At 45.2% G+C, this 17,278-nt stretch overlaps 3 protein-coding genes across 3 annotated transcripts; 1 reads left to right on the top strand and 2 right to left on the bottom strand.

Moving 5' to 3' along the window:
* Positions 1-2,621: 2,621 nt before the first annotated feature.
* On the bottom strand, positions 2,622-4,220 carry LOC102713913. Its single transcript, XM_006655471.3, has one exon. The coding sequence runs from the start codon at positions 4,046-4,048 to the stop codon at positions 2,852-2,854; it is 1,197 nt and encodes a 398-aa protein (XP_006655534.1). The 5' UTR covers positions 4,049-4,220; the 3' UTR covers positions 2,622-2,851.
* Positions 4,221-6,156: 1,936 nt separating this feature from the next.
* LOC102713639 lies at positions 6,157-7,720 on the bottom strand. Its single transcript, XM_006655470.2, has one exon. It carries the CDS (start codon positions 7,701-7,703, stop codon positions 6,432-6,434), a length of 1,272 nt encoding a protein of 423 aa, XP_006655533.2. The 5' UTR covers positions 7,704-7,720; the 3' UTR covers positions 6,157-6,431.
* A 6,167-nt stretch (positions 7,721-13,887) lies between these two features.
* On the top strand, positions 13,888-16,952 carry LOC102713368 (protein phosphatase 2C 50). Its single transcript, XM_006655469.3, has 4 exons — positions 13,888-14,623; positions 14,722-15,066; positions 15,155-15,260; positions 16,277-16,952. The coding sequence occupies exons 1-4, from the start codon at positions 14,288-14,290 to the stop codon at positions 16,630-16,632; spliced, it is 1,143 nt and encodes a 380-aa protein (XP_006655532.3). The 5' UTR covers positions 13,888-14,287; the 3' UTR covers positions 16,633-16,952.
* Positions 16,953-17,278: the final 326 nt, after the last annotated feature.

The following is a 17,278-nucleotide window of genomic DNA, read 5'->3' as shown; positions in this document are numbered from 1 at the left end:
TCGAGTGTTATTGGGGGTGTCAACATTCTTTGAAAATTTGGGGATTTTTCAGTGGCAGTACGGAATAAAATATATACAGATTATTATTATTATTATTATTATTATTATTATTATTATTATTATTATTATTATTATTATTATTATTTTGCCGGGAAGGCCGAAGGGGGCCAACCAATTCATTAAGTAATAACGGAGAAAAAAAAACAGAGTTTCTTTACATCTCAGCTACATGGAACTGAGTCCGGCAAAGCCGGATGAAACCGAAAAAAAAGAGAAAAAGATCGGAGGAGCCTGACGATTACTCTCGTCTAACAATCTTGAGCCCTGAAATATGTAGTAGCATCAAACATAAATTAAAATTAGCTTCCGCGCAGCTGCCTGGTGATCTGGGTGGCGCGTCTAGGAGGCGAGGTGTTGAAGTGAGATGGAAGAACGGGAATGGCGTCGATCGGTGTGGGTGTTTGGGATTAAGATTCTCTGCCATTAGAGCAAACCCAGCAGCCCATGTATATGTGATCATCTATATGGTCATTTGGATGATCACATATGCAGGTGACAATCAGCAAAATGATATACGAGAATAAAGACTTTTGGAAGCAATTCCTATTCCAACTCCTGTTTCCGAACTCTGAAAACATCGAGACACCTGAAGAATATCACTGAAACAGCAAGTCGTTTATAGCAATTCACAACTAAACGAATACTGATTTCAGCTTATATCACAAAACAAATGCAGACCATTCTATCGAGCACCAAACAGCAAACAGTTTCGACATGAGAACACCCCAATCGAAGATCAAACTCAGCAAGAACAACGTACAAAGTGTAAGTAGATGAAGCCATGATCACACGATTCACACCGCTGCTTCACCAAGGTTGTCTGCCGGGGAGGCGGGCGCCGGAGCCACCGCAGCTTCGGGGGCGGCGCGCGGCGGGGAGGTGCCAACATAGATCTCGCGCTTCATCAAAGTACTGACGTCATCTGATATGCCTTCGGCATTGTCGAGCATCGTCTGGGTTGCCGTTGTATTCCTCTTGCGCCCATTGATGAGCTTCTCGCAGAGTTTGTCGATTCGATCGCCCAATGCGTGTGCGATCGCGGAGAGTGGCGCAAAAGGAATATCCAGGAAGAGAACGCGTGCCTCTCTCCGGTGGAAGACTGCCTTGAGGTCGAGCCCATGCTTGCGTAACTCCTTGGCCTCCCTGGTGATGGCGCGGAACCCGTTGTCGCGTCGGTGCCGCCTCATCACCTCGAGTCGTTCGTTGACCAAGGTGAGCAGACCGTACATCCCGGAGATACGGCGAACGACATCCAGGTTGGTAATCTTCCAGCCTTTCTCCCTCTCCATCTCTTCAAGCTTAGTGGCGATTTTGGCCGCCTGGTACATGCCGTCGACTCCGCTGATGATGACCGCGACGTCGTGCTCGCCGCCTCTCTCGTTGATGAAGCGCAACGCCTCCTCCAGCGAGCGCACGCAATTCAGGTTGGCCATGGCCTGATTCTCTCGGTGACGATAGGGCGTCGATTCGGGGAGGAGTGGAGGTGCCCGTGAGGAAGACGCCTCCGCCTTTTATAGGCAGCTAGGCAAGGAAGAGTGGCCGGAGAGACTGGGTTTCAAATTTCGAATTTCTCTGCCCAGCTGGCTGCTTAGCTGGCTTCCATCCGTCCGATCAATATGTCATCAACGGCCCAGATGGAGCCGGGTTGAGGCCCACCGTGTCCAACACGACACTTCCGTTCTGCTCGCTCGCGTCTAGCTCTTCCTTGCATGCGTGTGAAGAACGGGCACGGGAGATGTTTTAAGAATGTCATCGAAATAGTCATTAAAGAATATAGAAAAATTTAATAAGATAGATTTATATGATTTATATTATCATCACTTTATAAACATGGAAGTTTAAATTCGACTTCTATATAGGGTAACAACAATAAAAATATAATTGTGAATGTGCGTATCTTAGCTGTTTATTTTTGTTTTCTTACTATAACTCGTAGAAATCGAATTTAAAATTATATGCTTGTAAAGTGATATAACTTATATTAATCGATCTTATTAATTTTTTTATTTTTAACAATTATTTCGATGACATTCTTAAAACATTTCCCGTGTGAAGAACCACCGGTCTTCCATTCCATCAAGACTTCGTGGAGCTGATCCGGGAAACATGCATGCTCGCTACCTCGTGGAGTCCCCGAGGAGGCTGCTGCTGCTCATGGTGCTCAGGTTAACCAGTCGGCGGCGTCAGCACATGCCGATCGATGTCGGCGTTCCGGGTGTTCTACAAGGAAGTGCTGTCGTCCGACGATGTCGAAGAAGGCAAGGTGTGCGGCAATGGCGGCGTGCGTGGTTCAGTTCCGGTACTGCTGGCGAGCTGCACGAGCTCGATGGCCGAATAATGTTCGTCCGACGAGGCTGTAGCTCCAGATGCTACAAGCGGCTGGCGACAGGTACCCCGGCATGGCGGGCATCTACCTCTTGGATGGCCGGCCGGGGCTTCCACGAGCTAGCCCAGCATGGCGTTCGTTGATGGTGCATGCAGCCAAGCTGCCGAACGTACCGCTGCAGCGACAACGGCGAATGGTCGGAAGCACCAACTCGGAAACAGAAAGTCATTTGTACCAATTCACAACTAAACGAATACCGATTTCAGCTTATACCCAAAAACAAATGCAGGCCATTCTATCGAGCACCAACAGCAAACAGTTTCGACATGAGAACACCACCCCAATCGAAGATCGAACTGAGCAAGGACAACGTACAGAGTGTAAGCAGATGAAGCCATGATCACAGCACACACTAACTTGACCTGCAGAGCAACGACACGACGTTCCCGGCCGGGAGCTGTCGCCTCAGGGGATAATCCAAACCGGAGGCGAGCATTTCGACCAGGCTCGCTCCGGGAAGCAGCGGTCGATCCGGAGAGACGCCTCCGACCATTTGCCATTGTCGCTGCAGCGGCAGGCATGGCGCGGGCCGTGGACGATCGGGCGGCGGGAGCTGTGGTCGTCCAAGAAGTAGACGCCCTCCATGCCGGGGTACCCATCGGCCTCCTCGTAGGATCTGGAGCAGCCTCGTCCGACGAACAGAATCCGGCCGTCGAGCCCAGACAGCGCGTTCCACATGCGCGTGTACTTGCCCTGCACGTATTTCTTGCTCTCGAACACCCGGAACTCCACGGCCGCCTGATCGTACGGGAGGGGAGCGGCTAACCTGACGACCAGGAGAACGTCCCGCCGGGAGTGCACGAGGTAGCGACCAAGCACCATCTGGCCGTCGCGACCCCGCGGCCTGAAGAGCACCAGACTCTGCAAGTTTAGCTGCAATTGAACGAAATCTTTGTGGATGGCCGGCTCTCGACACACGCGAATATCTTCCTTTTTGGTGAGAAAAATGAAAGCTCCAGTAGTGTATAGGAGGTCCTCCACTTCCTCCGGCGGCCACTCCGCCCACGGATGCCGCGGGACCACCCGATCGCCCATGCGCCAGAACGCGACTCGGCGGGCCGGCGGGGAATGAGCGAGCTCGATGATACCGGCGACCACGCATCCTCGTTCAGTTGGCGGCCGCGAGAGAGCGGCGGCGACGATGGCGATGTTCTGGAGACCCTGATCTGCCTGATAGATCGGCACTCGCATCGCGTTGGGGAGGTCGACGAACTGAAAGCTGTGGAGGTTGATGAGGAGGTGGTCTTCAGCTTTTCCGTCTCCTTGGAGGACATCGACGGCGAGGAATAGCCAGACGCCGTTGTACGAACCGAAGTAGCGCGCGCGGCGTGCGCCGATCGGGAGGAAGAAAGGGTGCGTGCTGCGCCAGCCGCGGAGGACGCAGGAGAAGGTAGGCCGGTGCTCCCCGTCGGCCTCCGGGAGGAGGAGCCACGGGAGCGGGGCAGGTGGCACCGGGGGCTTCAGCTTTGCGAGCGCCACGCGCCAGGAGAGGCAGACGCGACCCGCGTGGTGGCGATCGACCTCGCACGGGATGCGGCGGTAGATCTCGTGCACGACTTTGTCCGGGAGGTTCGCCCATCCCGCAGACTGATCAGCCGCCATTGGAGGCGGGAGAGGAGTAGTGGAAGGCGGATGTCTTTCGATCGAGACGAGAAGACGATGCGGAAGAACCGAGGAAGACGACGCTAGCAGTACAACTACAATATATATAGGGTGGTTAGTCTCATTCCATTTTTGCTTCCGGCGGTGAGAACAGAGGAGAGGGAGAGGGATATGTTATGTGGGCCGGTTAGTGTTCAGTTGGGCCCCACTAGGTTTTTTAACATTTTTGTTTGTGACTTACACGTGGGGTCACATTTTTCTTTTACACTATAACCACTCCCTCCGATTTTTTTAACGGCTTTAACTTTTTAATTTACGTTTAACCTTCGTCTTATTAAAAAATATATAATTATTGACTATTTTATTATGATTTGGTTTATTACTACAGTAACTTTTAAGTATGATTTATAATTTTTTATATTTGGATAAATTTTTTAAATAAGACGAAGTATCACATATAAACAAAAAAGAGAGTATTAGGTATGTGCCACATCATAGACTAAATTATTGTGCTAAGTTAAATGAAACCACTAATATAATGCCCCTCCTTCGTGATAATTGTGCAAAAAAACGTATGAATTTGAATTAAAAATTTTTAAACAAAATCATCAGGGTTTTGAAGGGAGTACCGCGCGGTAGGTCGTGATAATCGCGTAGTTTGTAGCGATTATCGCCGCGGTTTTGTTGAAATTGATAATCGCGACATCTGAGACGATAATCATGATGGTTTTTTGCAATATCGATAATCACAGTTTTGTGCAAAAAAAACTGCACGTATCACGATATATCTCCATGATTTTTTTTGATTTTTTTTTCAAACTTTTGAATTCTCACGATTTTTACTAAATTAAACCGTGATTTACCGTTATCGTACCCTGACGATATGGATGTTTATCATAATAATCGTGAAGATTATCGTGATATTACCAACCCTGAGTCGATGATTTTCAACAGTTACAACCAAACGGTTAATGTGTAGTGTATTAGGAGCATAACATGTATGGTATGATGGTATATATTATTTTTAGACATATAGTTTCGTTATTTTTAGATGATAATTAAGTTGATTATATCATTTGTATTAGACAGGTCAATATGTCATGTAAACATTGATGTGTTACCTATCCTAGTAACTTATCCGCGTATTACAATGAGCTAGCCCTATTTGATAAGGGATGGACTAAAAGGATAGTTTGAGTATAAAACACCGGATCCAACTAATTTTTCAGATGAGGCAGTAGTTACACAGAGACAATGGAAAGGAATGGATTTTTACGATCAATTTTTTCGTTTTTGTTTATGCTTATAAACCAAAATTTAGAATTTTAACCTTAAATTTAAAGTTGATTTTAAGTTTTTTTCATTATAGTTTATTTTTTAGCTTTGGCTTTTATATCGCTATAAACACGTTTATAAATCACAAATTATTTTTTTTCAAATATGTTATTTGACATTTCCTTTTAAAAACACAAAAGAAGACATGCTTATTCATCCGGTTGATATCCATTTATTTCATGTATGAAAACTAAATGGTATTAAAAATTTTGAAAACATTTCATGCGATGGATTAATATGAGATATATCATCCCACAGGTAAACTCAAATTTGATATCTATAAGTTATAAAAAGAATGAAACTTGAACTATTATGTGCACTTTCAAGTTTAAATTTGTTATTTTTGTTACGACCGGTAAAAGTTGAATTTGACCACGTTTGTCGAATGATATATCCTGTTTTTTTTAAAAAAAAATGATAATTATTTCGGTTTAAGAAAGAAATGGATATGCCACCGAGCGGTTAAAATACTCTCCACAAATACAATAGTTAGCCTTCAAGTCTCAAGCAATTTTACATCCTTAAGTTTACCATCCTTGAGTCTCAGTCTGCAACTCTGCATTGGACTAATGCATGCGAAGAATAGGTAGTTCTTTAAGCGTGGGAAATTGACGAGGATAGTTGAACCAAATTTGACTGACGTTCAACTTTAAACAGAGCAAAGGACTAAATACCTATACAACTTTAGAAATCCACACAAAATTACATTCAGTGGTACGTGCAGATCGTTAATAAATCAGCAACTGGCGATCATAGGAAACAGGACAATCTGCAGATGACAAGGGTGTACGGATCTGTAGAACTGTAATATTCCAGAGACGCGGAGATTGTAACTTCATTACAGAGTAAAGAAATCTTGAACTGCGTGTCGAGCAAAATAAAAACCAAATTCATCGAAACATGCCAACAGAAACTCAAAAGGTCTCAGAACGAAAGAGCCAAACAACTGTAAAGCAAATTTATCAACAACATGGCAACGAATTAAGCATGATCGCAGCACAAACTAACTTGGGCTTATGAGCAACGACGTTGCCACAGCCCTGTCGCCTCAAGGGAGAATCCAAACCGGAGGCGAGTGTTTCGACGGGCCTCGCTCCGGGAAGCAGCGTTCGACCTGGGAAGATGCTTCCGACCATTTGCCGTTGTCGCAGCAACGGTAGGCAGCATGGGCGGACGCCGGGAAGGGGAAGTGGTGGAAGACCGGCTCGTGGAAGCTCCCGTCATCCAAGAAGTAGACGCCCTCCTCCATGCCGGGGTACCCGTCGCCGGCGTCGTAGGATCTGGAGCAGCCCCGTCCGACGAACAGCATTCGGCCATCGAGCTTTTCCAGCTTGTTCCAAGTGTTCACGCACACGCCGGTGCTGCTCGAATGGATTACAAATTCGAACACCCGGAACGACGATGTCGGCAAGTAGTGAAGCGCAGAGCTTAACCTGACGACCATGAGCACCCACCCTCTTGACCGGAAGAGGTAGCGAGCGAGGACCGTCTCGCCGGCGTCGTCACCGCGTGGCTCGACGTGAAACAGGATCGAGCCCACATGCACGCTGGCTTCAAGGAAAACCGGCTCTCCACACGCACGAATGTCTTCATCTGGGGTGAGGAAGAGGAAGAGGCCTTCGTGGTATATGACGTCCTCCACTCCTTCCGGGCACACATCATCGTAGAAAGGTAAGATCACCCGATCGCCCATGCGCCAGAACGCGATTACCCGCACGCCAGCGGGGCCGGGGAATGGCTCAAGCTCGATGATACCGGCGGCGATGCATCCTTGTTCGGTTGGCTGGCGCGAGAGAGTGACGGCGACGATGGCGATCTCGATGTCCATCAGTACTTGTGGGAACCTGAGGTCGATGCGGACCACGTTGGGGAGATCGAGGAACTGAAACTTGTGGAGGTTGACGAGGACATGATCATGAGCTCGGTAGCCCTGGCCGTCGACCGCGAGGAAGAGCCAAACGCCATCATACGAACCGAAGTAGCGCGCGCTGCGCGCGGCGTGCGGGAGGAAGAAGGGGTGGGCGCGCCAGCCGCTGAGGACGCAGCAGAAGGTAGGCCCGTCCCTATCCGCTTCCGTCTCCGGGAGGAGGAGCCACGGGAGCGGCAGAGGCGGCGCCGGGGGCTTGTGATTCACGAGGCCCAAGCGCCAGGATCGGCAGGCGCGACCCGCGTGAAGCCGATCAACCTCGCACGGGATGCGGCGGACGACCAAATCCAGGATGTCGTCGGGGATGAACTGCCATGGCCTAAACTGATCAGCCATTTGGGACGGGAGGGGAGGGTGGAGGTTGTCAGGTTGGGACTCCGCGGCGAATGGCATGAGAAAACGATGATGTGGGTCAGTTTGATTTTGATCCCGTTTTGCTTCTGGAAGTTCAAGAGGGAGCAGCCCAGAAACAGTTTTTAGCACATGAGTGGAGGTACATCCGTATACTTACATGTTATCTTAAATAGTCATCAAAAAATATATAAAAATTTGACAAGATAGATTAATATAATTTATATCACTCCATAAACATGCAAGTTTAAATTCAACTTTTACAAGTTGTAGCATAAAAAACAAACAAAACTGAAAGTAAGTATACGCATATTCATAATTGTTTTTGTTATTTATACTACTTATAGAAGTTGAATTTAAATAGTGATATAGCTCATATTATAATATCTTGTCAAATTTTTCTATATTTTTTTATGACTATTTAGATGACAAACAACGAGTGTACATGTACCCGTGTGATAAAAAACTGTTTCCTTGGGGTGGAGGCTGTTAGGTACCCGTGTGATAAAAAACTGTTTTCTTGGGGTGGAGGCTGTCAGGTTGGGACTCCGCGGCGAATGGCACGAGACGTGTACCTCACGTACGAGGAAAACGATGATGTGGGTCACAGTTTGATTTTGATCCCGTTTTGCTTCCGGAAGTTCACAGAGGGAGCAGGACAGATTGTCTTGCAAGTTGCAAGACTTAGCGTTCTAGGCCCAGTATTATGGGCTGCAAGTTGGTTACAGTATAGTTCCGGCCCAACTATTATGGGCTGCAAGTTGGTTACGGTATAGTTCCGGCCCAACTATTATGGGCTGCATTTGTGATGATTCTGTTCCGGCCTATCAAGATAAGGAACGTGATTTTGACGGGCCGGGCCGGGCCGGTGTGTTTGAGGCCCGAGTCGACACTGAATAAACAAAGGCACTTCCCCAGTATCTATACAAATACATGGTGAAAAGATCCAACAGCCATCAAAGCCCTCAAACAATTTTTAGAGGCCGAGGCTTAAAAAAAAGGTCCAACAGAGTCTACTAAGGTCCAAGGCTAAAAATGCAGGTTAAGAATTGAGTAGTTTTCATTCAAGCAAGGAAATTCAGCTGCCAGAGTACTTTTGTACTGAAGCCACTAGGCAGGTAAATCTTTTTTTTTTTGGTTACATGAAAGATAAACTTGTGTCCCTCTCTAAAAAAAGAAGCATGTACCCGCTACGAACACTAATCGGCCAACCTTTTTTACCTTTAAAATGTAAAGGTTAAGTCGAAGATAGAGCGAGTTAAAATTTTATAGATTTTTAAGTAAAAAACTAAGCATTGAATAGGACCGTGAAAAGACCCAAAAGTCTTGCCCAATTACTACCCTTGCGTGCATCATGAATATTTCCCAATATAGAAGGTTAATCTAAATTTCAAACCAAAACGTAGCCAGGTGCGAATCTATATGTTCACGGAACACCATCATGTCTGTGTGTTGCATGATTCAGTTTTTGAGCCACTTTGATGATAAGTCATACGTTAATATAAGCGCATGCTGATGGATTTAAGGTAACTCGGTCAAATAGTAGGCGGCCAACAACAGGTCAGCTGATGAATGCTTGCAGGTTGCTGCTTCTTGTTCATATTTTGAGTGTGTCATAAATTAAACCAAAGAGTACATTGTACTTTTCATCAGGCAGTGCGCATCTTGTTTCACTTTACGCCAAGATTTAAGTAATACTTCCCATTTCACTATGATAGATTGAAATGAGTTTCACTTTACACAAGATTATGTCATATAATTGGAGAGAAATCTTATGAATCTTTTTAAACTTAGACTATGTTTTCTTCATATTGGTCATTTGCGCCATATAAACCTTCGATCCGTTTGACGATCGATGCATGAACTCGTTCTTTTTTAGATAAATGAGCTTTTATTGATCTTAGATGATTACATCAAGATAATACAATCACTCAAAGACCATTTTTGACCTCTGCATCATAACTAAGATACAAACAATAAAAAAAAACTAGACACAAGTGTAACCAAGTATTAAAAAATAGAGCAAATCCTACCCCATCTTTAGTTTGAAATAAGTTATATATGCGAGCGACCTATGTGGGCTCTTGTGAAAGCTACTACATCGTTCTCTTTATCAACCGTTTATAGGATTCCTCCCGGCAGCTAAGTTCACACGCGTACTAAATTAAAGGTGTCGTTGATGGACAGTTGGACCAATGGAGAGGCTCCACAGGGAGGAACACGTAACGATCCATGACAAGAACGGGTGCACGGCATATCCCAGCTGCTACCGTAGCTGCAATCCAATAATCTCATTCCCTACTTTCTACGGAGGTTTAGCTTTAAATTTCGTCCTAGCATCTTACTCACAATATTTCAATATTTTCACTTATATATATATATATATATATGCTTATAAATTGAAATTCAAATTATAAAACTTAATTTTAAGTTAATTTTAGAGTTTTTTCATCTTATTTCATTTTTTATATTATTTTTTAATCATGAAGAACCTACGTATAAAAGTTTTACCCATACGTAGTTTTTAGTTGTTAATAAATTATTTTGCTTATATTTAATTCTAGCAAAACAATAAGGCTTTTACACACAACAAGTCAATCATCGAGATAATTGACCATCGTAGTCGTTTTACAGTCCTCTTTCCTCCAATGCATGTGTATGTAATGGCTAATTGTTTTATATATTTATAAATAAAAAATATAAATATAATTTTTATACGAGTGTTCTTAATGATATAAAAGTCAAGATAAAAAAATACGATGAAACCATAAAATTAACTTCAAATTTAAAATAAAAAAATTTCAATTTAACTTATAAACATGAACGGAACGAAGCAAACGAAAGAGGTATACTCCGTCCGAATTTTGCGTTCTCGCAATGTTACACAGCGCAACGCCCCCGGCCCCGGGGCGCATCTTCGCGCTGGCTGATAAAAAAATTCCAAGAACCTCCCGATCCATCGCCAAAGCATCAGAAATCAGAGAGCTCGAATCGCCAACCGGACGACGGGTGGTGGTGGTTGCTCGGTACAGCAACCAAAAACCTTGGCTTCCACGCGTGCGCGCGCGCGAGCGAGCTGCCAAGGGTGCCAAATCACCAGCGGCAGGCGCGCGGCTGCGTGCGGGTTAGTACATGCACGCACGCGGCAATCATTCGGCGCGCTCTCCCTACCGGCGCCCATCCGCCGTTGCGGGCAGGCGCGATCGCGGATATATCATCATCGATCGATCGATCGATCGGCACGACGCGCGTGTCGGATCATCGGATCACGGCGATCGAGCATGCGCGGCGCGGTGCGTCCCCCCCGGTGCCGAGCCGAGCCGCCCGCGACGCCCAGCCCCAGCGACCTGTCACCGTGTCACGTCGTCGCTGCCCGGCCACCCCCGCCCCCGTGCGTGCGTGCGTACATGTGCCTCTGCCTCGTGACCCATGCGTTCGATCGGGCTCGCCTGCAGCTTCTTTTTTTTCACCCGTTGGTGCGTGCGCGTACGACGCACGTCGTGCTGGTTAACCGATCGTCTCGTTTTTACTACAGTAATCACTACACGGACGACTTAATTATCCGACTTATATACGACCTAATTGATCAACAGTGATAATGTCACTCATCTGATCTCTCTTGTTTAATCAATAAACATAGTGTTTCAGTCATACATATGTAGTGCAATTAGATACTACTGTAATCGTGACGTTTCAAGGGCGTAGTAAGAGGCACAAATACATCACGTTTCGCATGACCGAAAAGAAAAGGAGAAAGTGAAGAGCTGTGATCTGTACTTCTGGAACGCTCTGTTGGATTTGGACGTGACACGAACTACAGCAACCGGATCGGAGCAAAACCTCAGCCGCTCAACCAAAATACTCCTACTCCGTACGTATTCATCCACGTAAAAAAGGACACACCGGTAACCGTGATCATGACAATGTACAGTGCACCAGTACTACTAGATCAATCTCAATCTTTTTCGTGTAGTCGTATAATCCCGTCTCCTGTACGAGTCACGAACAGCTGTGACTCTTGAGTCGTGTAATTTCAATCTCTGTGAGTCGTGTCTCGTGTGTGCTGCTAAGTTGCAATCTCATCTTTTAGTTGTTTAGAAGCATAAACGAAATCATTTATTAATATTTTTTATAAATAACTTTTTATATACACATTCTTATTCTCAGTGAGTTAAAAACAAAACAAAGCTATGAAATAAACTACGATAAAAATACTTAAAATCAATTTTGCATTTAAGTTTTAAATTTAAACTTTAATTTATAAACATAAACATAAAAAAATTAGGTCCTCAGGCTCACCATATGAGTATACCGGCTGCGAGACTGAGTATACAACTTATTTTTAGTCCATATCACATCGGATGTTTAGATACAAATTTAAAGTATTAAACATAGATTAATTACAAAACTCATTATGTAACCTTGGAGTAATTCGCTAGACGAATCTATTGAGCCTAATTAAAATATGATTAGCATTTATGATGCTACAGTAAAATTTACTAATTATGAATTAATTATGCTTAAAAAATTCGTCTCACGGACTAGCTCTTATTTATAAAATTAATTTTTTATTAGTCTTTATTTAATACTTCGAATTAACGTCAAACATTCGATATCACATAGACTAAAAAATTTTACCTCCGTCTAAACACCCAACTGTGCGACACTTGGCTATCCTAGGAATTTCTACCAACTGTGCGACACTTGGCTTCGTCCTTGGATCGAGCTAGCCGTGTGTCACACTCTTCTCTCTTCTCTCATCGTGAAAAAAATGGTATTCGGTATTCCGTGCTACGCTCCTCTCTCTCTTCTCTCTATCGCGAAAAAAAAACTTTCAGTATTTTCTCACACGTCTCAGGCCGGCACAGAAAGCTACAGGCACTACTCCTTTTCAGCTTCGCATCCGACGTGGACAAGTGGCGGGCTCCCATTGGATGGCGCGGGGGACGTGTGGGCCCCGGGCCTCCTAGAAAGGTGCGAGCCCGGACTTTGCCGGATGCAACCAAACCTCTCGCTCACCAAATGTGAGACGTGTCAAGCTCGCGCACAGCGGAGAGAAAATAATGGAAGAGGAAATGCAAGGGACACCGCACCGCATGTGTACCAGTTATCTCGCCGAGGCTGTCCACATGGTCCCCTCCCCGGCTATTTGTTTTGGTAATGAGGTTTTGATTTTTTATTGTCATTTTGCTGGGCAGATACTACGGGGCACCCATCCTAAGAGGTCGCGTGATGGAGATGGCAAGATTTTGTTAGATCTTCGCTGTTGCTGTATATTTGTACTGATCGAGAAATATATATTGCTAATATTTTGTTGATGTTCGTATATTTCACAATAAAGCAATTTTATCAGAAAAAATCATTACGTTCATATATATGGAAGTTTAAAAATGGATCATGGTAACCTATACAATTTGATGGTAGAATATGTTATTTTAGCTTTGGGATCTAAATGTACAATACCTCGTTATAACTTATAAGTTGTTTGGCTATGCCGCACAAAGTGAATTACTCATAAAAACACTCCCTCCATCAAAAAAATGTGCTATTTTGGTAGAAAACAACTACAATGCAAAGGCTGGATTGCATGCATGCAATTTAATCCATACATGCCAAACAAATGAAACGGCACAAAACATAATACATTTGATACTTTTAATGAAGGAAGCACACATTACTTTTGTCAATTAGACCAAAAAAGGCTCAAAATCGTTGGATACATGTAATCCATCCATGCAAATTGATGGCTGCTCCGAAACATTTAAGCCCATGCATGCATGTACAACATACTGGCCAATTCAACATTAGCACGTATAAAGTAGATAAAATATAACTTTTTAAACAAGCCAAAGTCCAACCTCATAAACTTGTATATAAGATGGACATATTTTAATACTCCAATCTACATTAGATATTTTATCCAAACTACTTTCTAATTACAACCTATTTTCCGAATCATGAATCCACAGCCTAATCCATAGCCTAATCTGAGCACATTTGTCAAAGGCTGAAAGCAAGTAACACAACACAATACAATATTAATCTAAGCACCAAGATATTTCGACTAAAAAAACCAGTATTTATTTCACCCCGGACACAAGAAGTCCAAGAAACAAATCAGCCCAAGCTGATACCCAAATCATGTGCCGCCGAGTAGGAGCACAACAAGTGTACCGAAGTGGCGTGAAGGTAGCAGAAACCAACCAAACAATACCGAAATCACCCCGTCGCGGAGGAGGAGGAGCAACAAATAATATCAACGCCACGCGGACCCAGCAGTCACCACCTCGCCCCGCCTTCTCCTTCCTCTCCTCGTCCTCCTCCTCCCCTTTCCCCTCGACACGCGCGCGGCTTGGGCGAGCTGAGCTACACCACCACCCTCCTCACCCTCTTCTTCTTCGTCCTCGTCTTCCTCCTGCTCCTCTTCACTGTAGTGCTCTACCTTGTGGGATATAGGTTGTGGAGCGAGGTGGAGGGCGGTGTTCTTGGGAAGTGGTATTGTTGAAGTAGGAGGTATCGGAGTTGCTGTTGCTTGGAGTTGCTGGGGGTGGTTTGTTTTGGAGGGGGAGGCGGCTGCGGGTGTGGGGGTGTTGCGGGGGGGGAGGAGAGGTGAGAGGGTGAGGGTGATGGCGGCGATCTGTGGGGAGGATGAGGCAGCGCGCGCGGCGGAATGCGTGGGCGGGGTCGGGAAGCTGGATCTCGGGGAGAGGAAGGAGGCGGTGGCGGGGGCGGGGAAGAGGAGTGTTTACTTGATGGACTGCGCGCCGGTCTGGGGCTGCGCGTCCACGCGCGGCCGCAGCGCGGAGATGGAGGACGCGTGCGCGGCCGTGCCGCGGTTCGCGGACGTGCCGGTGCGGCTGCTCGCCAGCCGGCGCGACCTGGATGGGTTGGGCCTCGACGCGGACGCGCTCCGGCTGCCGGCGCATCTCTTCGGGGTGTTCGACGGCCACGGCGGCGGCGAGGTACGCGTTCTTGGAACGGTCCGATGCGTCCGATTGGTCGCCTCGGCGTAGCCTAGCTCATGATTTGACGATTCCTTGGCTTCGGTGATGCTGTGCAGGTGGCGAACTATTGCCGTGAGAGGATCCACGTCGTCTTGAGCGAGGAGCTGAGGAGACTTGGGAAGAATTTGGGGGAGACCAGCGAGTTGGACATGAAAGAACACTGGGATGATGTGTTCACGAAATGCTTCCAGAGAGTAGACGACGAGGTGTCAGGGAGAACGAGCAGGCCCGTTAATGGCGGCGATGAGCTCCGGCCAGAACCGGTGACCGCTGAGAACGTCGGCTCGACGGCGGTTGTTGCGCTTGTCTGTTCCTCTCATGTGGTGGTTGCCAACTGCGGAGATTCGCGAATAGTGCTCTGTCGTGGCAAGGAACCAGTACACTTGTCAATCGATCACAAGGTAAACCAGGGAAACTTTGCTAAGCAATTAAAGGTCGTGCTCCATTTTTGGGATGATCAATCTGAATCTGATTATGCCTTTGTTTCAGCCTGACAGGAAGGATGAGCGGGCAAGGATTGAGGCTTTGGGAGGCAAGGTCATCCAATGGAATGGTTACCGGGTCTCCGGTATACTTGCTATGTCCCGATCAATCGGTATGCATATTGACTCCTGTGCTAATCTAGGCTGAAGCACTTGCTGTCTCTTTTCCTGTAAATGAGTTGGTGACACTGCCATACTACGGGTTATGACCTGGAATTGTGGTCATAGTAGCAAAGATAAGAGCATACGAAACTGTGCTGTATGATGTAAAAAAAAGAATCATCTTACAATGATTTGGCCTATTACTGTCTTGTTTTGAGATCTTCTGCATCATAGTGACGCTTAAGTAATTGTTGCCATATTATGATGATGTTAAGATTTATGCCCTTGCGACTCCTCAAGTCCTGTGGCATCACTTACTTTAGTTTCTGGCACTTAGAGAAATAAATCAATCGCGGGTTATTCCATGTTGGCTATCCAGTTTCTTTCTGTCCATGTTGCCCAAAGACCTCTTATGCTAGATCTTAATTTTGGTGATAAATATAATGTAATGATCATTTTATAAGATTGAGATATTTCCATGTGCTGTGTTATTTATTATGAAAGAAATATTCACTTAGAAGTATCAGCAGCTTGGGTTCTGAAGCTTGTTTCTGTGCAAGACATAAGTATATTGAGAATTCAAATACTCTTCTGCAATCATGTGACTACCTGGATAATATTGCCAGTAATACTGTTGATGAACTTGTAATGAGGTTAAACACATCTCTATCATAGAATTGAGTATGCAGATTTTATTAGGAAAAGAAGTTACCTGCCAAAGTAAAAAAGCCATCATTTATCGAAGCAACAAAGGTACCTTATGTCATGTTCATGCAAGTGACACTTGCAGCTTGGACCATGACTAATTGGGTCTTGGTTGGATCTGTCCACAGCAACCTCACATCTCTCACACCATTCAAATAATTTACACTATTGTTTTAAACACTTGGACAGCACTGTTCCTCCATTTCACCTGAAATTTGGTTGAACCAATTGACAGTTCAGCCGACTTCCCTGTGCATTGGATAGCATTTGTCCAAATCTAGTGCCACTTGTGCTAACTTGATCTGCTTTAATGATGTTGCAGGTGACCGCTATTTGAAACCATTTGTCATTCCGAAACCGGAAGTTACAGTTGTTCCTCGGGCAAAGGATGATGACTGCCTCATTCTAGCAAGCGATGGACTGTGGGATGTTGTGTCAAATGAAGAGGCATGCAAAGTTGCGCGCCGACAGATCCTTCTATGGCACAAGAACAATGGCGCTGCATCACCATTGTCAGATGAGGGTGAAGGATCCACTGACCCTGCTGCCCAAGCAGCTGCCGATTATCTTATGAGGCTCGCTCTGAAGAAAGGAAGCGAGGATAACATTTCTGTCATTGTTGTCGACTTGAAACCGCGAAAGAAACCCAAGAACGATGCACTTTCAAATTCATCATAACAGGGCCTGGGTTCATTTGGGAAACTGACCATGATGTGTGTCAAAGAGTTCCATACAACTAGTCAGTCTTCTTCACGAGACTTGACCCACATTTTTTTGCTGGGCTTCAAGAAATTGTACATGTATATGCTAGATGTATTTCCCATCTAGGGGCTTTATGTCTATCTCTTTTCTATATCCTGTCAGCCTCAGTTTTCAGCCCTGGCAAGAAGTATCCCTTGTACAATAATCGAACTTGCAAAAAGCCAAGTGGCTGAGATGACCAGTAAAATTAACGCAATCGCTGTCACCTGTCCTGAGTTGAACTTTGCCACTAGAGAGCGGGTGCATCATATTCTAGTTGCGTGCGTGCATGCTTTATCCTGGGAAAATATATGATGGGAATCCCAACTTTATCCTGGGAAAATATATGATGGAAAAATCCCAACTTAGGTGAAAACTTACGTAAAACATGATAAAAAAAACCCGTCCAAAATAACACAAAAAGTCCCACATGTATATTAGATGTTGATGAATGGTTATATGAAAGAATCTTGTCCAAATTTCACTTTATTTATGAAATACAAAAATGTCAAATTTGAAATAAATTGACAAGACTATTTTCTGGTTCAAAACGTCATTTTTTAAATATCGTAAGCCCAACTTG

Source organism: Oryza brachyantha, chromosome 5 (genome assembly GCF_000231095.2).
Source record: "Oryza brachyantha chromosome 5, ObraRS2, whole genome shotgun sequence".
Lineage (NCBI taxonomy): Eukaryota > Viridiplantae > Streptophyta > Magnoliopsida > Poales > Poaceae > Oryza > Oryza brachyantha.
Note: the sequence above shows the minus strand (reverse complement) of the source record. Positions and strands in the feature narration are given on the sequence as shown.